The 21,271-nt window shown below is 54.3% G+C and overlaps 1 protein-coding gene across 1 annotated transcript in view; it reads right to left on the bottom strand.

Moving 5' to 3' along the window:
* DTX1 (deltex E3 ubiquitin ligase 1) overlaps window positions 1-20,716 on the bottom strand; it is a 38,030-nt gene extending 17,314 nt beyond the window's left edge. Inside the window, exons 1-2 of the mRNA XM_040251609.1 lie at window positions 19,922-20,716; window positions 1,523-2,201 (exon numbers count right to left, since the gene is read on the bottom strand). Coding sequence (XP_040107543.1) covers window positions 1,523-2,201; window positions 19,922-20,180 — 938 coding nt within the window. The 5' untranslated portion in view covers window positions 20,181-20,716. The remainder of the gene's footprint in view (window positions 1-1,522; window positions 2,202-19,921) is intronic.
* Between the last annotated feature and the right edge of the window lie 555 nt (window positions 20,717-21,271).

Raw genomic sequence — 21,271 nt, 5'->3', positions numbered from 1 at the left:
AGTGGATAACCATTCCCTTTTCCAGGGGATCTTCCCGACCCAGGGATCGAAACTGGCTCTTCCTCACTGCAGGCAGACTCTTCACCGTCTAAGCCACCGGGGAAGCCCAGATTTTGAAGGGCAGCCTAATTCAGGGCCCCTTCCCTTCCCCAGGCCTCAGTTTCTGTTGGTGAAAGGAAGACCTGGATATGGTGACCTTAGAGGTTGTCTCCACATTTGACTTTTGCATGACCACTCTCCTGGGTCACGCCAGAGGGATGCGAGCAGAGTTGACTTTTGGTGCTTGTTCCTGGTTTTGGGGACCACAGCCCACACCCTACCTGCCCTTTTCCCTTCTGGTCTATCTCAAGGTCAAGGTCTCTGCTCTGCCCTCCCATTCCAACTCTTTCAGGGTCTGGTCCTCCGCTGAGATCAAGTGAATCTGGACTCCTGGGTGGAAAGCTGACAGGCTCACCGGGTCCATATCCTGGGGCATGGGTATCTTAACCCAGGCATTTCCAAAGCTGGTATGATCCGGGTTCCCTTCCTCAGTGAAATCCTGCGAAAACCAGTTTGCAAAAGAGAGTCCAGAAAGGGCTGATCTGGTTAAAATGAAAGCAGAGGCTGGTTTCTGGGCCAGCTCCCTCTCCTGCCACTATACCGTGTTGTCCCAAGGGTCCCTAAAGCCCAGCTTGAAAACCATAGTATTAGCCCCATGTAATGGTGATATTTCAGGTGTGGCCTTTAGGGCCACAAATATTTGGACAATACTGGCTTGCTTGAGCATCTACATGAGATGGATATGGCCTGGGGCAGGGTATGGGAACCCTCTAGAACTTCAAAGACAACACAGTGCAGACTCCAGGAGTCCTACAGGTCTGAATTTCAATCCCTGCCCTCCACCTGGGTGGCCCTCAGGAAGTATCATACCCCTCCCAGCCTTTGCCTCTCCATCTGTAATAGGGACATGATGAAATGGGGGGTGGGTAATAAATGAGACGGTGCGAAAAAGAATTTAGTAAATAGCAGACGTGGACTATACGCCATTATGGCTTCCCAGGAGGCTCAGTGGTAAAGACGCCGCCTGCCAGTGCAAGAGACGCAGGTTTGATCCCTGGGACAGGAAGATCCCCTGGAAGAAGAAATGGCAACCCACTCCAGTATTCTTGCCTGGAAAATCCCATGGACAGAGGAGCTTGGCGGGCTGCAGTCCATGCGGTCGCAGAGTCGGACACGAATGAGCGACTGAGCAGGCGCGCACACACACACCAGTGTAGCTGCGGCTCTGGCTCCATCACTTGTGAACTGCACGATCTGGGATGTTGCAAAGTGTTCCTTATCTGTAAATTGGGGCTGATGACGCTCCCTCCCTCATAGGGTCGTCATTCTTGGAGATAAACGAGCGTTAAGGTGCTTAATTAACTCTTGGCACAAAGTGAATACTTAATAGACGCTAGGTAGTACTTATGATTTTTGTAATGACTGTAATTCTTTGTTCCTAGCCCCGGTGGGCCGCCACCCCTGCGCCCAGGGCCCGGCTTACCCCGGAGGGATGGAGGCGCGTGCGCTCACGCTGGTGGCGCGCTGGGGCCCGGGCCGGTTGAGGTTGTTCTGCCCCGGGGTGGGCGCGCCGCCGGGGGCGCTCGGGCTCCGCGGGGGCGCGCCGGGGGGCTGCGCGGGCTCGGCGGGGCTGGCGGCGGGCGCAGCCCAGAGCGCGGCGCCGGCGAAGGTGGCGCTGGGGCGCACGGCGAGCGTGCCCGCTGGTCCTCCCGGAGGCAGCTGGGGCGGCGGGGGCGCGGGGGGCGCCTTGCGGCGCTGCGAGGCCAGAATGGCGTTGGAAGCGGCGCGCGTGCTGTTGACCAGCAGGCACTGCTGGCACGAGCAGGGCTGGCCCGAGCTGGCGCCCACGGGCCACGACTGCGACTTGGGGATGGAGCCGACGGTGAGCGGGTAGGCGAGGTCCAGGCGGCGGCGCAGGCGGCGGCGCCGGCGCGTCTGGCGGTTCATCTGCGACATGCTGTTGAAGTAGATGAGGTAGCAGAAGCCGAGCGACGAGAGGTCGAGCCACGGGTGCTGCTTCTCGTAGGCGTTCTGGATGGTGATGCAGATGTCCATGTCGTAGGCCGTCCACGCGCCGCCGTCGTTCTCCCACTCCCACACGATGCCCTTGCCCGGCGCCGACGACGGGTCGTAGAAGTTGCGCCGCACTGGCCGCATGGTGCCTGTGTTCACAAGGCGAGCGGGAGTCAGGGCCCGAGGACGGTGAACCTCCGCGGCCGGGCGGGCGGGGGGAGGTCGAGGTCGGGGTGGGGGGTGGTCAGGGCAGGCCGGAGGGGCGGGAGACGACCCCGGGGGGTCAGTATACGCGCAGGAGCCAGCTCGAAGGTCAGCACAATGTGGGTTGGGGCCAGCCGAGCAGAGGGTGGGGGCGGAAGGCAAGCAAGTGCGGTGTCAAGACAGCACGGGGATGCCAGTCAGCAAGGGGAGTAGTGGAGGCAAGCGGCCCCACCTCTCAAGGGTCGACACAGGCACTGGAACAGTGGCCGTCACAGGCTGGGGGGTGGGAGGGGGGGTGGGAGAGGGGGCGGGGAAGAAGGGCGAAGGCGGTGTGGGATCTGTTTAGACCAGGAGGGGCTGGGAGGCAGAGTCAGCGCCTGGGGTGAGGGCCGGGATCAACAGAGGCCACCACCCTGCAGACCCCCGTGGCCCTTCTTTCCTTCATCCGTCCCCTCATTCAGTCGCTCGTTCATCCATCCATTGATTACTTCAAGCACAAGTCCATTTACACATTCCTTCATTCCTTGATTCACGCCTTGGTTCACACATTCACCTATTCCTCAGTTCATTCGTTCAGTAACCCTTTCATCAGCCCGGTCACCCATGCCTGCCGCCAGTTCATACCTGCATTTATGCTCCCCTGTCTACATCATCCACGATTTCAGTAATTCCTTCACTTACCACCATCCTATGTAAAAATGTGCGCCACCTCTACATACCGTCTTTCCCCTCCACATACCGTCTTTCCCCTCTCCTTCCCTGCTCCATCTGGTATACTTTATATTTCACACATTTATCTTGTTTTCTGTCTCTCTTTCCACAAGAATGGCAAGGACTTTGCTTTGTTCACTGCTGTATCTCCAGTGCCTGCTCACAGTAGGTGCTCACTAGATAGTTGCTGAATATATGAATGAATTCATTTAGTTCAGACAGTGATTCATTCGGGATCCGGTTATTTTATTCAGTCATGCCTTTTGCTATCCTTGCATTGATCCATTCTTTCATCAGCTTATTTATCCTTTTTTCCATACATCTGTTTATTTGTTCCTTCTTTTAACAAATACACTGCCTATCTGCCCTGAGCTCCATGCTGAGAGGTCATTCAAAATGAACATAACCATATGATAACCTCAGCCAGGTGGGTATTCACACACCCATCTAAAAAAACAGAGGCCCTGAAGTTTGGCTTCCAACTTTCGCTCCATGTTTCCTAGTTCTAGATGCTTCCTGAGAGCAAGGCTCCATGGACACTGGGTTAAGCAGAGATGACCGACGTCCAGGCTGCGGGACTTCTCAGTGCCTTTAGCCCGCTCTGTGCCTTGGGGCCAGTGTGGAGAGAGTCTTTTGCATGGTTCACGTGACACACTGGCAGGAAGGCTGCACCCTTGACTGCTCCTTCAGTCTCACTAAGTCTTGGTGGCCCCATCTCGAAAATAAAGGTGATACTAATCCATAAGCCACCTCTTCCCTCTCAAACCAGGCTGTTGGGAGGATTCAGTGAGAATAGCGACAGAGCACAGTGTCTGAGAAGGGCACCAAGGCTGGGAGGCAGACAGACCTCATTTCCAATCCCACCTGCCTAACTTTCCAGCTCTGTGTCTGTAGTCAGGTGATGCAATCACTCTGAACCTCAGAGTGATTCAGATTCTCATCTCTAAAATGGGCACAAGCAGACATTCCTTATGAGGGTCTTAAAAGAATCCTTCAAGACAAATACTGTCTGTACGCTGATGATTCCGATATCCTCTCTCCTGAAAGCCAGGCTTGTGTATCCAGCAGCTCCCTCAGCAGATTCCCATACAGGTTCAACAGGTTTCTCAAACTCAGCTCTGCCACAGGACGGCTGTGATCTTCCTTCCTAACCCTAACCTCAAACCTGTTCCTCCTGAAATCTTCCTCATTGCAGTTAAGCAACTCCATCTTTCCAGCTGCTCAAGCTCCAAACCCTCAATCCTTGGACCCACCCCTGACTTCTCATGTCACACCCCATGTCCAACCTATTAGTAAAATCCTGTCATGTCTGTCTTCAAATACATCCCACACCCGACCACTTGCCCCTCTCCCCAGCACACCAAATCTGTCTGGTCTAATTCACTATGTCCCTCCTGTCTGGACCATGGCAGTAGACTCATGACTGTTCTCCACCTCTGTCCTTGCCTTCTGTAGGGTCTGTTCCCTACCCCGCAGCCAAAGGCATCTCATTCAAGTCAGATCACATTCTTCTTTGGCTCAAAACTCTCCCATGATTCCCTGCTTACTTGGAGTCAAAGTCAAAGTCCTGGCCATGATCTACAAAGCACTGCATGGTCTATAAAGCTCCTACAAGGTCCCACAAGTCTACAAAGCACCCCCTCACTCACACCCTGGTCCCCGTGCTGCTCCTTAATGACCCAAAGCAACGTCCAACCTCAGGACCTTTGCATATACTGTCCCCTCCACCTTCCACACATGCTTGCAGTTTCCTCCCTCCTTTCTTTGAGGTCTCTGTTCGAACATCACCTCTTTGGAAAGACCACCCTTCCATTGCGCTCCCACTGCCATCCTTTTCCCTTTTTTAGTGTCTCTTCCTGGCACTCAGTGCTACCTGCATGATACATTGATCTACAGACTTGCTTTACTGTCTGTCTCACCCCCGAGATCAGGGATCCTGCCTACTTTACTCCCTGCCCAGTGCAGTGCCTGGCATGCAGTGGGTCCTCCCTACCTTGAGGGTGTTTCTACTGTTAACTGGCGTAACGCCAGGGTGCCTGGCCCTGGAATCTGCAGCCAGATGGATGAGGGCCCATCATGGTCCATCCTGAGGACCCCTTCCTCCCCTTGCCTTCCTCAGGCTTCTCTCTCTGGAAGAGACTATACTGGACCTTCAGTAGGTCCCTACTCAGGGCTGAAAAGGCTTCTTTGCTCTCTCCTCTGTTTGCATCCCAAGGGCTATGGATGACCCCTGGCCCTTGCCAAGTGCCCAGAGAGCTGGGGAAGTCGAGGCAAATGAGAGGGTTGTGGTGGGCATGGGGTCCCCAGGCTCCTATAACATCCAGTCAATTACATGACAATTTCCCCCCTGGGCCTCCAGGGCAGCCTCTTTCTCCAGTCTGCTTTATCATTTTAATTGAGTGTTCGAAAATTGATTTTTTTCCTTGACAATGGGCAGGCCTGTGAGGGGATTAGTTAGAGGGAAAATCTGGGATCCTGCTCTGGCTCTGCTCCTGAGGCCTGGTCTTCCCCTCTCAGAGCCTCAGTTTCCCCATCTATAAAATGAGGGTTCATGACACATGATCTTCAGGTCTGATGGGCCTCCTTGGTAAGGGTTAAGGCACTGTGTTACTTGGAAGGTATAACCCCTGGATGGGAAGGGAAGGGAATGGGTGGAAACTTGCCATATTTAAGCACCTCTGTGTGCCAGGTCTTGAGCTGGGTAGGGTGGGATCAGGGGCAGAAGATGCAGAGTTAAGTGGTTGAGAGAAACAACTCAGAAGTCTCACAAGCCATGTGCAAATTCTGGCTCCACATTTAGCCTCAGTGTCCTCATCTGTCAAATGGGGGTATTAATACCTACCCCCCAAGGAATTACTGTGGGACAAAACAAGATGATGCATACCATAGGTGCTTGGCAGAGAGTTTGGCTACAATAAGTACTTGATGAATATTAGCTAAGATGCCGTTATTCTTATTTACATTACCACATTGGCCCTTTCCCATCCCTCAGTCACTTGGTAAACTCCTATTCACCCAACAAAACCCTCTACACGCCCACCTCCTCCAGGAAGTGCTTTTCTGCTGTTACAGCTAGCACATGCTGCTTTTTATTGTGTGTCTATCCTTGCACTGTCAATAAGCTATTTGTTTTTGTTCTTAATCTCTCTCACTGGTTGATGACTTTCAGGAGGACAAAGATTTGGTCACATCTATATTTTTGTTCCCAGCACTAGGCACAAGGCACGTCAAAGGACGCATCTGCAACTGAAACAAGCAACCTACTTGGCACAGGTCAGGGCTCAGAGGGAGTGGGAAAGGGGAGGGGCTGGTCTTGATGGAGAGGGAGTGCAGACGTGGAGGGCAGGAGCCAAAGAGCACACGGGGTCCCGGGAAAGGCGGGGGACAGGGTTCCAAAGGTCGGCGTTGGCCAGCTCTGCAACAAAGGACTCCAGGAGCTTCTCCCAGCCAGGTCAGGACCAGCCAGCCCAGGCATCCCTCTCTCCAGGGCTCTATTTACCAGGTATCGATTTTCCTGCCTGTTTACTGGTAGTTATTAAAGGCTGCGTCCCTGGAGTCCTTTTCAAAGGAGATCGGAACCTGGCGAGCTGGAGTAATTAGGGCAGCTGCCGCTCACCCCGCCCGGCCCCGCACCCCGCAGCGCCTAGTGCTGCCTGCCCGGCCATCTACCTCCCCAGCTCCCACTGGCCTTGGACCAGGTCGAGGGGCAGGGGGCGCCAGCTGGTTCCCTGGGGACCTGCCTGGGCCACGCTCTTGAGATGTGCAAGGGAGCAACCGCGGAAACGCTCTTTCTCCTCCCCAGTGGCCTTGGCCTAGATTTTAGACCAGAACAATGGGTCTAAGATGAGAGGCTGGAGGTTCTTCAGCCTGGGAGATGGGAAGGGCCTCAGACAAGTGGGCTGGATGCACGGCTGATCTTTCTAACACCCACCAGCTCTGCTGGGCCCACTCCCCCTTCTCCAGCCTCCTGGGCACCCAGCTGTGCTGGTCATCAGGGTCTGTGTCCCCATGGCGGTGAGGAACCGGTGTCAAGCTCGTACTATTTCTGGGCTGGTTTCTATGTCTGCTTTTGTTCCCCGTCCCCCCACACTCCCTCCTTCATTTCTCAGGAATGTTTGGTTGAAAAATTCCAATCTTGTTCCAGCTGAACTGAGAGGAAAGGGGCTTTGGCCAAATGTCAGCTGGAGGATTGTAGGAGCTGGGCCCCCGGAGACGGGGTGTGGGGGCGGCTGCGGTCACTGCAGCCAGTGACCAGTTCGTGCCTGGGACAGAGACAACCAAAGAGAGATGGAGACACGGGAGGAAGCAAGAGAGAGGGCGAGAGAGGCTAGGAGAGACATACACGCACCGAGGGCCGAGATCAAAATGGGCCGCGCTGAGGTAGATACAGGAGAGCTGGGGGCAAAGAGACGTAAAGAAACAGGATCCTGAAGCCTAGAGACAGAGGGAGTCATGGACAGTTAGGGAGAACCAGAGAGCCAGGCCAAGAGACAGGGAGGAGCAGAGAGGGGAGGCAGCGGGGGTAGCCAGCAGCTACGGCCATAACAATAAAGCTGATGTTGACTGAGTCCCCACTGTGCGCCAGAGGCTGAGTTCAACACCTTCCTTGCACTAACTCATTCTATCCCCCATCATTCTTCCAGGGAAGAACTAGAATTGTTCCTGTTTTACAGAACACAACTGAGATCCCAGAGAAGTGAAATCTTGGGAGACTTGGGGAATGATGCCTTATTCACGGAGTAAAGGAAAAGCCAGGTGAGACTGGTTCTAAGACTGGTTTAACTCAGCCAATGGATAGTCCAGCTTAGGATGGCTCCAGCGACGGGAACTCACTGCCTCAGTTGCGCTCAGTTGTTTCGCCATGGTGAGAGGTTTCTGCCTGGAGAATGTGGTCCCGATCTGAACCCCCTGCCTGAAGGTGGGGTGTGTGGGTGTCTCAGCCCCCAGATTTTGGCTTTAAGAAAAAGCTGACTCTGTAGAGAGCTGGGGGGAAGGTTCTGAGCCCTCCTGTCTGCCTCTCTTGCCTTCAAAGGGTTCTACCCTGGGCTGGGCCAGTCCCAAGGCCCAGCAATGAACCCCTCCCTCTGGGGGGTGGCTTCCCGGAGGGAAGTGACCTCAGTTTAGGGGCACCCAGACCCTGACGGGAAGAGGGGGCCTGTGGGAGGCAGTCATGGGACATCCTGTCAGGGGGGGGGTGGGGCGCCCCCCTGCCGCCTGCGGTCTGTGCGGGCGCGGGGGGGGGGGGGGCAGCGGGTTAAGCATGAGTTCAACACCCAGTGGACGCTGGGCCTGATGAGATAGTTCACTGAAGCCTCCACCAACCCAGAAGTCACACCATAGTAACAGTCACGCTCGGAGAACACACTTTTGTAACCAGGCTCATAACTCATTTAATCTTCACAATGGCCCTATGAGGTAGGGATATTACCATCCCAGTTAATTTTATTTATTTACAAAAGAATTTTGTTTTGGCCGAGCCCCACGGCTTGCAGGATCTCAATTCCCTGACCAGGGATTGAACCCGGGCTAATGAAAGTCACAAGTCCTAACCACTGGATCACCAGGAAATCCACCATCCCATTTTAGAGATGAGGAAACAGAGGCACAGAGAGGGTTAGGAACCCCTGAGGTCATCTGCAAGGAAGTGATCCGGTCGGAACCCACCCTGGGTTGCTCGACTCCAGTTATCCCCTTCACTGCCCTGCTCTTACTGGACTGTGTTCCAGGGGAGGAGACTGAGGCATGGAGGTTTACACAGCAAGTAAGGGACACAGCTGACGTTCAGACCCAAGCTGTTATATGGCCTTCTGGAATAGCAGCCGTCTCCCTGATGCCTCGACTGATTATCTGAGTGGCTAGCCAACTCCCTGACATCAACAGCAAGAGCCATCCTGCTTTACTGAATGAACACCAGCTACTGTGCTAAGAGCTGATGCATACCGATCAGCCCTTGAAAGAGCCTGAGAGGTTTTGTGCACTGTAGTTGGCCCCATTTGGCAGATGGGGAAACTGAGGCTCCTTGGGAAGATTTGGAGGTCCACCCGGTGATGGTGGCCAAGCTGGGATTCAAACTGCAGTCTGTGGACCCGGGGCAACTCCCCCTCCCACCCTGTGATCAATAATCCCGCCGTGTTCTGTTTCCCTCCAAACTCTCCCAGGGGACTTGTCAACTGAGCCACAGCCCATTAGCGGTTTCTGCACGTTTGAAGCTGGCCCAGTCTCCCTAAACTCTGTGGCAGGAGAAGGGAGGGGGTCTCCAGCCCTGCCTGGAGGAGGCTGAAGGGCTGTGGGGCATTTGGAGAGGCTACCACCCTTAAAATGGTTTCAAAAAGCCCTCCCTCTGGAGGCTTGCCGGCAGCTGCAAGCTGGCTGTGTCCACTTTATGAGCTGTGCGTGTGGCTTCCCGGTCACATGGCTTCCAACACACTCGGGTTCAGGACCCCCTGGCATAGCGGCAGAAGCTGAGAGAGGGAAATGAGGGGGCAGGAAAGAGAAAGAGCAGAGAGTCTTCTATCTCCTGGAGCACTCAGTGCTACTGGGCCACTGCCCTGACTCTTCCAAGCCTCTACTTTCTCATCTGTGAAATTGAATATCTTCCTCCCCACCCTGATGGTAAACACCCACAGAAGACCTACTATGTGCCAGGTACTGTGCTAAGTGTTTTACATGTTAATGCTTAATCCACGTAACACTCTACAGAACAGGTACCACTGTTATCATTGCCTTGCACAAATGCCAGACAGAGAGGTGCAGTGATTTACTCCAAATAACACACATAAGCTATTAGCTGGGATTCAACCCAGCCAGATTTGAACTTCTTACTTCCAGCGCCACCACTCTGGTCCAAGTCACCGTGATTGCTTGCCTAGCCGACTGCAGCACCCTCTGTCCTGTGTCCCAGTCTGTACCCTTCACACCCTGTAAGGCACACTCTCGCCCAAGGCGGCCAGAGGATCTTTCATAAACTCAAGTCTGACCACATCACTCCTCTGATCTACACCCATCAGTAGCTCCCTAGCACCCTTCAGAATGAATCAGTCCAAATGCGTTAGCTCATCTTCGAAGCCCAGCTGTCTACACAGCCTCACACCCTAATAGCACCAAATGTCTAGTTATTCCCTAAATGCAACATACACGGTTCTGCCTCTGTGTATTTGCCCATGCTGTTACCTCTGGAATGTCCTTCCACTCAAACCACCCCATGTCCCTATCTCCTGGGTTCCCGCATGCTTGTCAGGGTTCAAAATCTGTGCCACCCTCAGGGAGAATCACTACCTCCCTGGGACTCACACAGCACCTTGTACCTGCAGAACTGCCATTAAAGCACAGAGCACAAGCTCTAAATGTTGAGGCATCTGTTCTCTCCAGCCCGGAAGCCTCTCAAAGGCTGGGTGATTTTCAGCCACCCTAGCATCCTTCCATAGCCAGGAGCACAGGGAGGTGGCGCTTGGAAAATGCTAGTTAAATGAATGAAGGAATGAGTGAATGAATGACCAAATACACACATGTGAACCCACCTGAGTACTACAGATGACTAGGCTGGAGATTGCAAAGTGGAGCGTGACTGTGACTTTGTTTGGTCCCCACACTATTTATATCTTCTAAGTATAATGACCAGGCATTTAAAAAAATTGGCCAAGACTCCACTCTCCCAATGCAGGGGCCTGGGTTTGATCCCTGATCAGGGAACTGGGTCCTACCTGCTGTAGCTGGGAGTTCCAATGCCACAGCTAAAAGATCTCACATGCCACAACCAAGACCCAGCACAGCCAAATAAACAAACATTTTTTTTTTTTTTAATGAAGTGGACTCACTCAAGTCTGGATATCAAAAAAAATCCTCAAATATCCAAAGAGTCAGTGACAAAGATTGGCTTTCTTGGCAATGGTTAGCAGAAGCTGAGTCACAGTCACCCTACATGTTTTCAAGTACTTATTGAGCACCTACTGTGTGCCAGGCACTAAAGAACAACAGTTAAACATCATTGCCTTCTCAGCCACTGCACACACTTCTGTTGGCTGCCCCAGCCCTGGAAGCATCCGAATTCTCAGCCTCTTTTCTAGATGGGGAAATTGGTCCCCCCAAAGAGAAAGGGACTTGGTTCAAATCACCTACAATGTAGAGATAGATCTTGACCCCTGGCTCCTTGAGTCGTATTTTCACAGTCCCAGGTGACTAACACCTTGGCATAAATGAACCTTTGTTCCCTAGAAGAGAGGAACCTGGGGAGGGCTCCATGTCGGGGCCATTTCGGGTGAACCCTATGCGTTCCCCCAGTGTGCTCTGCTTGTAGCCAGTTGGAGGGGGAGGTGACAAAGGCTCCGTGGCGGTGAGGCTCAGCTTGTCATCAGCAGAAGAGGTGCCTGCGCTGAGGCTGCTGGCAGGACTGTCCTGGCCGCCAGCGCCGCCTCCTTTGATTGCCTCCTCCTTTGTTCTGCATTTCAGGGCATTCAGCTCTAGGGCCTGGTGCCAGACTTCCTCCCATAGCCCATCACCCGCCTGCCACTACCGTCCGGGCAGGTGGAAGCGGCAGCCTGGAGCAACTCCAGAGGGATAACGGGAGGAGCCCAGAGACAGGTACTTGGCTGGAGTGGCAGAGCCAAGAGGCAGCTCCACAAGACCTGGGGGAGACTCAGCCTCCAGCCTGGCTTCTCCTACGGCCCCCAAGTCAAGGCCACCCCCACATCCCGACCTCCTCAGTGTCTGGCCTCCTGGACCAGGCCCATCACTCCTACCAAAATAGAAGGGCTCTGAGGGCAGGGATTTGTGTGTGTCCCGCTCACTGCTGCCTCCTTAGTGCCGGGGACAGTGTCTGGCCCATAGTAGGTGCTCATTAAGTTCCTGCTGAATGGACAAACTAATACTGATCAGAATCTTATGAGACGGGGACTGTTGTTGGGCCCATATTACACAGGAGGAACCCGAGACTCACGCAGATAGTGTGGTTTACTCAAAGTCACAAGTCAGCACCCCTTCGCATCCTTACCCCAGCCCCACAATTACCAGAGAGCTGCGAAGAAGGGACTTTAGAGCCCGGATCTCACCAACAAGGCTCCCCGGGGCAGCCACTTCCAGATCGGGGGCCCCATGCTCTCAGCTGGTGTCAGTCAAGGGTAGCTGGGGGTTGGTAGGGTACCTGCATTGACTGGGAGCCTGCGTGGGTTCATTGTTGGGGGAGGGAGTGGTGACGACTGTCTTGGGGCCTGGAGGTTGTCCTGGAATGGCTACTGCTGGGTGTGACAGGAGTGAGAGGGAGGCCCAGGGGGACAAAAATATGGGGGCAGGGCACCTCGGAGGGCCCCAGGCACCCCCCACACCGTGGGGAGGGAGCTAAGGTTCCCACTGCCTGCAGCCTGAATGGGCAGCTCCCGTGTGACCAGTCCTCACTTCCCCATCCTAGCCCCTCCTCATTGTCTTCTCATCACATCTTCCATCACCCCCTCTTTAGAACCCTTATGCCTCCCCCTTCACTCCTTATCACCTTCTTCACCATCCTCCATCACAGTCTGCACAGCACTCCTGTTGCTCTCCCTCCGTGACCACTGCTATGACCCTCCCCATCACAGTCCCCTTTATCACACCCTCCCCACCCCACCCCACCCTACCATTAATAGCTCCAATCATAGCCCCATCACCTCCCTGTCCCCTCCCCACCCCCATGGCTCTCATCACCTTCCCTGTCACCTCTCCTACTCCAGCCCCCACACTTCCCCATCACAGCTTCCACCACCTCCCTCATCTCTAGGTCAGACTCTACAGCTCCCTTGGACTGATGAGGATGCGGGGTGCAGGGAGGTTGGGAAAGAGCAGGAAAGGACAGAGAGGGGAGCGGCAGGGGCAGGGTACATGAAAGGGGAGAGAAGCTTTTATGAGGAGGATGTGACTCAGTATCTCTCACCCCCACTCCCCGCAGGAGTGGTCCAGCCATGGGGTGGTGCTGTCCAAGGTGCTGGGGCAATCAGGCCTGATGCAGGGCGGGCGCTGCAGGCCGCCCGGATCTGAATCTCTGATCCACGTCTTCCTAGCTTGGGCAGGTGGCTCTCCACTCTCTGAGCCTCACCTTGGCTATGTATAAAGTGGGCTGATGCCTGCTGGCTGGGAGGAGGGAGCCCAGACTGTTGGGAAGGGCCTGCGTCAGCCCCAGCCCAGCCGGCTTCACCTCTGGCCTCTGAGGGCCCATGATTAATGAGGCTGGCCTTGTAGTGTGGCTCTGGGTCCCCTGGGGCCTGGCTGCTAAAGGGCGACAGCTGGAGGCCCAGTCATGCCTGGTGAGACTCAAGGGGCCTCCCTTCCCCTCCCTACGTCTCCCGGCTTCTGTCACTGCCTCCCTCTTCCACTCAGGCCTGCCTGGGTTGCCTCCAGCCAGAAGTGTTCCTCAAACCATACAGATTCTTGGAGAACTCCTCCTCCAGGAAGTCCTCCTGCTCAGAGGACCCTGGCGCACACTGTCCATAACATCTTGTCAGGCAACCTGTACCTCTCCTATGAGGTATTTAAATCTTTTTCCTACTTGAACATGAGTACTATGTGCAAAGTAATATTCTCTGTGATTTTACCTACATTATCTCATTCGATCCTCACGATAATAATCCTCTCAGGTAGGGACTATTCTTATTCCCATTTTGCAGAATAGGAATCTGAGGCTCAGAGAGGTTAAGGGGCTAGCCCATGGTCACACAGCCAGCAAAGGGCCAAGCTGGAATCCAGATCTATATCTGCATCTGAGAGTTTGGCTGCTATTCCCATGATATGTACTTGCCTTTGCCTTAACTAGACTCTGAAACTCATTTGGCAGGGGTCTTGTCCATCTTTCTGAGTTCCAGGGAACCGGTCCAGGGCCTGGTACTGAGTAGGCACCAGTGATTATCAAATAAAAGTGATGATGAATGTATGGTACCAGAGGAAACTCCAGGAGCCAGATAAGCAGCCGGAGGCAAAAGGATGGATCTGTCAGGGTGGAGATGCAGGCAGTGCAACAGGTGGTGGTGGGAGACATCCTTGTATGAATCAGTTGGAGCTGCAGCCACTAGGGGACAGGCCCCTCCCAGTCCAAACACTATCATCCTTCCTGCCCCTGGTGCCAGGCCCAGCCCCCTGGGGGCCCTCCGGGTTGTCTGGGAGAAGGTCCCATGGGGTTGTGTAACCAGGGAGCTGGGCCCTGGAGGCCTCTGGGGTTGCACAAGGCTGTTCCTACTTTGGTACAGAATCTGGCAACAAGCCCCAGCAGAGCGCTCAAGGGAGAGGGGAGGCGACTCTTGGCAGGCTTGTTGAATGTAACCTTAGTCTCTATCCTTGAAACCTGTGTGAGAAACCCGGTTCCAGAGGAGTGATTGACTGTGTGACCTTGGGCAAATCATGCACCCTCTCTGGGCCTCTCTCTCTTGGAGGATACAACGACTTGCCTAGGGGTCTAAATCCTGGTGATGCTTTCCCTGGTGACACCTGCTCCTCTCTCTGGGTGGCCCTACCCGATCTGCGACAGCCTCAGTGTGTCTTCAGACAGGATGTTCCATCAGGGCTCCCGGGCTGAGTGGAGCGTCGGCTACCCAGAGAAGGGATTGATGTTAGCTTGGGAGATGCTGAAACCAGGCGCCACCTGTCACTCCAGCCTGACAGCTTGGGAGTGCCAGGCACAGCCGTGCTCTGAGCTGTGGGGAGAGCAGTTGTGGATGGTCCCCAGGCTGGCGTCCCCCAGCCTCAGCTGTCCCATCTACAGAATGGGCAGAAGGCGGCCAGGAGTGCCCCCAGCAGCAGAGGGAGAAAAGAATAGGTGTCACTCGTCAATTCATCACTCCCCCGCCCCTACTCCCAGCCATGTGAGCTCAGAGAGAAATCTGGAAATGGCCTGGGGAGTGGTTAGCTCAGATCTCTGTCCCATGCAGGGACCAAGAGGAGGATCCAGGGTCTAGATGAAGCCCTCAGTGGCGGCCGCCTGCCTCCACAGCAGTGGGGAAGTGGCTCTCAGCAGGTGACCTCTCATGGGGGACAGGAGGCAGTTCCCACATCTTTCTCCCACTGCTGCTGGGAGCCAACATCTTCCTCCAAGAACCCCTCTGGCTCCTGGACCCAGCTCCACCACCAGCAGCTCTGCCCACCTGGGCCAACCCCTCCGCCTTGGTTTTCCCATTTGTGAAATCCTGGTTTGGTCGGCTCAAGACAAAGGAAAACCGGGAAAGCTACGGGAGACCAGTGCCACGCTGGCCCATTATCACCCACATCACAGCAGACGTGCCTGTGAAAGGAACACCAGGGTCATGGCATCCCTGCCACGTGGGTTCCAGACCTTCAGGGCGTCAAAGGGAAACTTACCCCTCGTGGTGAGTGATGAAAACAGCCCAGCAGGGGAGAGGTGACGGGGCACAGGCTGAACAAACAGCAGCCCCCATGGGACCAGGGCTGGCCCTTCCCCTGTGGTCCAAGCCTGACACCTGGGCTTGCTTTCCGCTGGCAGCATGACAGGCTTATAGACAGGGCATTTGGGTGTCAATGATGTACAGGCGGGCGGCGCTGTGTGTATGCACACACACGTACACCTCGGCACACCCTAGGAGGCGAGTATTTCATACAGGCCACACTGAGTGTGCCATGGCATCTGCACTCTCCTATTCCATGGGCAGGCTAAGGCTATGTTAGGAGTAGTGAACCGCAGCCCACTGGTCCAGTCCACTGGCTGCCTGCTTTTGCACAGCTTATGAGCTGAGCAGTTCTTAAATTTTCAAATGGTTGGTGGATGGGGGTCGGAGCGGGGAGAGAAAGGAGAAGAATATGTCATGACCCGTGAAAATGATATGAAATTCAAATTTCAGTGGCTGCAACTAGTTTTATTAAGACACAGACCCATTCATTCATTTGCATACTGTCTGGCTGCTTTCAGACTACAGCGGCAGAGTCAGGCTACAGCAGCAGTTACGATGGAGACTAGGATCCACAGAGGCTAACCTATTTCTATCTGACCTTATCAGAGAGTCTGTGGTGCCAATGCCAGGGTCACTGGGGCATGCTGCTAACTCCCACAAAAACGTAAAGTTCTGCTGCAATGAATTTGCCAAGAATCTTACCATTAGAAAATCTAGGGGACTTCCCTGGTGGTTTAGCGGCTAAGTCTCTGCGTTCCCAATGCAGAGGGCCCGGGCTCGATCCCTGGTCAGTGAACTAGATCCCACATGCCGTAAAGAAAAGACCCCGCATGACTCAGCAACGAAGATCAAAGATGCAGTGTGCTGCAACTAAGACCCAGAGCAGCCAAGTGAAGAAATAAAAATAGATATTAAAAAGAGAAAAATCTAAAGAGAGGCTGTATTCATTTCAATATATACATGCGAGCTTTGGGTTTTACAACTTTATATTGTTTTGTGTGTGTGTGTGCATGCCACAATCTTCAAGATTTAGGATCTCCTACTCATCTCTCAGGCATCTGTAGTGTTCAATACATGCTGGATACATGGTGGGCAATCAGTTAGTTAGGGTCTGTGGGATAAAATAAGGTGTGTGATTCTCTCCACCAGCTCCACAACAATGCTGGCAAAGTAATACTCTTGTGCATCTCATGGATGTGGAAACTGAGGTCTGGGGAGGTGACAACGGCTGCTCGAGGCTCTTCCCTGAGTTATGAAGGGTGAGGACCAGATGTCCTCCCTTGATTTTGTATTGCTCCTGGGAGAAGTGGCCGAGCACATGATAACCCTCCTGGTGGGAGACATCTTGCCCCTCCCTCTGGCAGTTATCTGGGCCTCCTAGGTCTCCTGCTGGCCCAGAGGTTTCCAGGCTTTCCTCTCTCACTGGGGGGTCCTGGCAGGCTCCCAGGAGCCTATGGAGGGCTGAGTGTTTTTTTTTTTTCTCTTTTCCGGCAAACGGGGCAGGTGTGGAGTGAGCAGCTCCTGGAGGGGGCAGTGGGAACATGACTGACACTGAACTTCTAGGGGGTCCAGCAAGGCTGACCCATAAAAGGAATGCCATTGAGAGTAAGGGGCCCCCTGAAAGGGGGAATGGAGGGAGTCTGGGGAGTTGGGAGCCCAAGTGAGGGTGTGGGAAGAGAAAAGGAGCCCAGAACAGAGGTGTGGGGATCACAGACAAACTGGCCAACTTGGCAGCCTCGAATGGGGCAACTCCTGCTTCTGAGGACCACCTCTCGGCCCTGGAAAACTCTCCCCACGCCCAGCACTAGCACTGAGCCTATAGAACGCTTTGTCAGATCCCTGCCCTCCACCAGAGATGGTTCGGGAATAAGCCAGAGAGAATGGGGCAGGGGATGCCCAGCAATTCTTCATCAGGGACTCTGCCTCTCTGGAAGGATCAGCACAAGAGCTCGATGGTGACTTCTTCTACCCTCAGGATAAAATCCAGAGCCCCTTTCAAGGCTTTATGTCTAGCCCCTGCTCGAACTTCTTCTTCTTTTTTTTTTTTTTAAAGAATACATTTGAATCCATTCTAATGAGGTGGATGAAACTGGAGCTGATTATACAGAGTGAAGTAAGCCAGAAAGAAAAACACCAATACAGTATACTAACACATATATATGGAATTTAGAAAGATGGTAATGATAACCCTGTATGCGAGACAGCAAAAGAGACACAGATGTATAGAACAGACTTTTGGACTCTGTGGGAGAGGGAGAGGGTGGGATGATTTGGGAGGATGGCATTGAAACATGTATACTATCATGTAAGAAACGTATCACCAGTCTAGGTTCGATACAGGATACAGGATGCTTGGGGCTGGTGCACTGGGATGACCCAGAGAGATGATATGGGGAGAGAGGTGGCGGGGGGTTCAGGATTGGGAACTTATGTACACCCGTGGTGGATTCAGGTCAATATATGGCAAAACCAATACAGTATTGTAAAGTAAAATAAAAAATAAATAAAAGAAAAGAAAAAAGGTTTTTATTTTGTATTGGGATATAGCCAATTAACAACACTGTGATGGTTTCAGCAAAGGGACTTAGCCATATGTACACATGTATTCATTCTCTCCCCATCCAACCTTATCTCATGCCACCTCCCTTCATCCACTGCACTCCAAACGCAATGGGTTTGAACATACTCTGCTCCTTCCTGCCACAGGGCCTTTGCACTAGCTGTTCCCTCTGTTGGGAAGCTGTCTCCCTCAAACATTCTTTAGATTTCTAGTCAAACCTGACTTCCTCAGATGAGCCTTCTGTGACCACTACTCGACCAAAGTTATTCCATGTTCTGAGACCTGCACCTGATTATCTGTGTGGTTAATGTGTTGCTTGCTGACTACACAGGGATCTCCTGCATAGGTCCTCCAGAAATAGACCTCTACGAAGGACCCCGGCTGTCTTTCTTTTTGGTTGTGCCACGCAGCTTGCAGGAATTGAATCCAGGACATGGCAGTGAAAGCTCTGAGCCCTAACCATTGGATTTCGCTGACCCTGGCAGTCTTGCTCCTTACAGTATTCTAGCACTCAGCACGGGGGTCTGACACACAGGAGATCAGTAAGTCGATGACGGCATGAACGAACAAATGGTACCACCAGTGACCGCTGCCAGTTCCCAGAGTTTGGGGACACAGATGTACAGAAAAGTCACAACAAACCATTTGTCATGAATTCACCTGCTTCCACATGTGGGGACGACTGAGCAGGCACCAAGCAATGTTCTAGAGTGGAGCTAGCCACTGGAACACTCTTCGATGGTGGTAGTATTCTGGACCTATGCTGTCTAGTATAGCCACCACCAGATACCTGTGGCCATGTGGATGTGGCTAGTGGGAGCGAGGAACTAAATTTTTAATTTGATTTAATTTTAATTAACTTAAATTTCAAAAGCCACAAGGGCTTAGTGGCTACCATATTGGACAGTATAGCTCTAGAGAGATGGAATGTGTTCTATTATCCCCAAGGCTGTTACATGCAGTTCTACCATCTAGGGAGTCATTGTAACTCCCTCAAACCTCCCATCATCAGACTCCTGGGGGTGATCATGTCAAGGATTCTTGGCAGCTTCTAAGAGGCAAGACCTTGCCATTCCTCTCTGCCCACCAAGCTTTTCATACAGACCACCAGGCAACAATGACTCAGGCAGGTCTCCACAGTGATGGCGAACTGAAATGCTGTTTTTAATCACATCCTCGTTTTTATCATCATCATCACCTATCACATGACACCAAGGCTGCCATCAGCCTCATTCTCTCCACCATGACCAACCCATCACACTGCTCCCAAGACCACCACCAACACAACCATCACCACCACCACCAATTCCACAGTCAATACCACTGACATTGCCACCAACACTATTTCCTCCATCATTACTGCCTTTCTACCATCAACACCACCAATCCCCCTCAGCTGCCCCCATCATTGCAACCACCACTACATCACTCCAACAACACCAGCTCTCAGAGCTGATGTGAGGTTCTGGTTAAGAGTTTCAGCTCTGAAAACCTCTTGCCTGGGCTTAGATCTCAGTTCTGAGTTTAAATTGCTCAGCTTCTGTGAGTTTAAATCGCTCAGCTTCTGTGAGACTCAGTTTCTTCACCTGTAAAATGGGACGGCTACCAGGACTACCACAAACATGCTAGGAAGACTGGCTGTAGTGGCTGAAAAAGTATCAACTGAGGAAGTGCAGGAAAAGCCCTTTCATTCTGATGATTGAACGCTAATGATCTAGGCTTTAGGCTCAGTGAGCACAGTTTTATTTAATCCTCACACAGCTGTTAGAGACACTGACCCATCCATTTTGCAGAGGGGAACCTGAGGCTCACAGAAGCGATATAATTCATCTGCAGCCCTACATAAGAGGCTGGATTGGAACCCAGTTCTTCAACTGGACTAGGCTAGACTGACCCGTTTAGGGAGAGGGGGTTGGAGCAGCAGGTGGGCCTTCTGCAGTTCTGGGTTCCCGCCTCAGGGATGCTGGGGTATTTCAGCATCCCGCCACGATGGTGATGGTGGTGGCGGTGGGGAGGGGAGGGGCGCGAGTCCACTCACCTGTGTCCTGGCGAAACTGGTGCATGGACTGAAGGTCGATGATGTAGGGCACCAGCTGGGCGTCCACTTGTCCCAGGACCACAGAGCCCCGGGCATCCTCCTTGAGCACGTTCTCAATGTGGTGGCACACCGTGGCCGTGTAGGGCCGCCAGCGGCTGTGTTCATTCAGCCACTCCCACACCACCACCCGGGCCACGTTCTGCGGTGGGAAGCCCAGCCCGTTCACCGGCAGCATCACTCCCTGGCCTGGCCGTGACATAGCCGCCGCCCGAGGGGGCAGGACCCCCTTCTTCCCCACCTAGCTGCTCCTGGGCCTGGCAGCTGGCGGGGGTGGAGGGGAGCTCCCTCTCACCCCAGGGAGGGCAACAAGGACTGTTCGGCCTCCTTTGTGTCCTCCCGGCCCCTCTCAGGCCCGCAGGCCTCAGTTAAAGGAGTGTTGGGGGCTGGGGGGGGGGAATGTTCCAGGCTCCAAGATCCCTTCCCCTCAGAGCTGTCTCAGGTTAGGTGTGTTCTGGCAAGTGTCTTTCTTAGGAAGGGGAAAACGGTGCTCTCAATCCCTGGGTTCCCTCCAGGCTCAGACGAAGGGGTGAGGCAACTGCCTCTACTCTAGGTCCGGGCTCTTTCCTGCTGGTCCCCTCGTTCCTTCTGGCCGCGGCAGGGCCTGTCACCCCCGGAGGAGGCCCGGCTCCAGCCGGCCTTCTCTGCAGCACCCCGGCCGGCCCTCTGCGCTCGCAGACCCTGCGCCTGGCTCCAGGGGGGCTGCTGGCCTTGTCTCAGGTCCGCTCCCCCGCCCCCCGACGGCTCCCGCTGAAGGGGGCGTCCCTGTCCCGGTTGTACCCCCCCCAGGTCCACGCCGTCCTGGAAGGCCCAGGTGGCTCGAAGAACGCACGGGGGAGGATGCGGCGGCTACTCCCAGCCCCCTGATCCGAGCTGCGGCTCCCGAGCTGGGCTGGGGGACGAGGGGGGCGGGGGCCCGTGGGCACGCCCCACCCCACTCGCGCTCACCACCTGCCAGGAGACAAGAAGGGGAGGGAGAGGGCCCTTTAAGACCAGAGCGCGGCACCCCCTCCCCCCTTCCCCGGGAGAGCGACGGGTTGAGAACAATGGGGATCCGATGGGGGGGAGCGGGCAGCGAGGGGGGCTAAAGGGGGTCGCCCGGTCGCGCTCCCTTGGGGCAGGCCTCAAGGGAGGGCTGGGGCTGGGGGCGCGATTTTCCAAGACCCCTCGCCTGCGGCGCCCCCTCCTCAGCAACCTGAGCGCTCCCCTCCCCCGGGACCCGCTCCGGGCCGAGGGATGCGGGATGCGCCGGGAGGTGCCAGGATGCGCGGCGCTGCAGGCGCGGCCCAGGGC

The sequence above is a fragment of the Oryx dammah genome, unplaced genomic scaffold, assembly GCF_014754425.2.
Source record: "Oryx dammah isolate SB20612 unplaced genomic scaffold, SCBI_Odam_1.1 HiC_scaffold_12, whole genome shotgun sequence".
In the NCBI taxonomy this organism is placed as follows: Eukaryota; Metazoa; Chordata; class Mammalia; order Artiodactyla; family Bovidae; genus Oryx; species Oryx dammah.
Note: the sequence above shows the minus strand (reverse complement) of the source record. Positions and strands in the feature narration are given on the sequence as shown.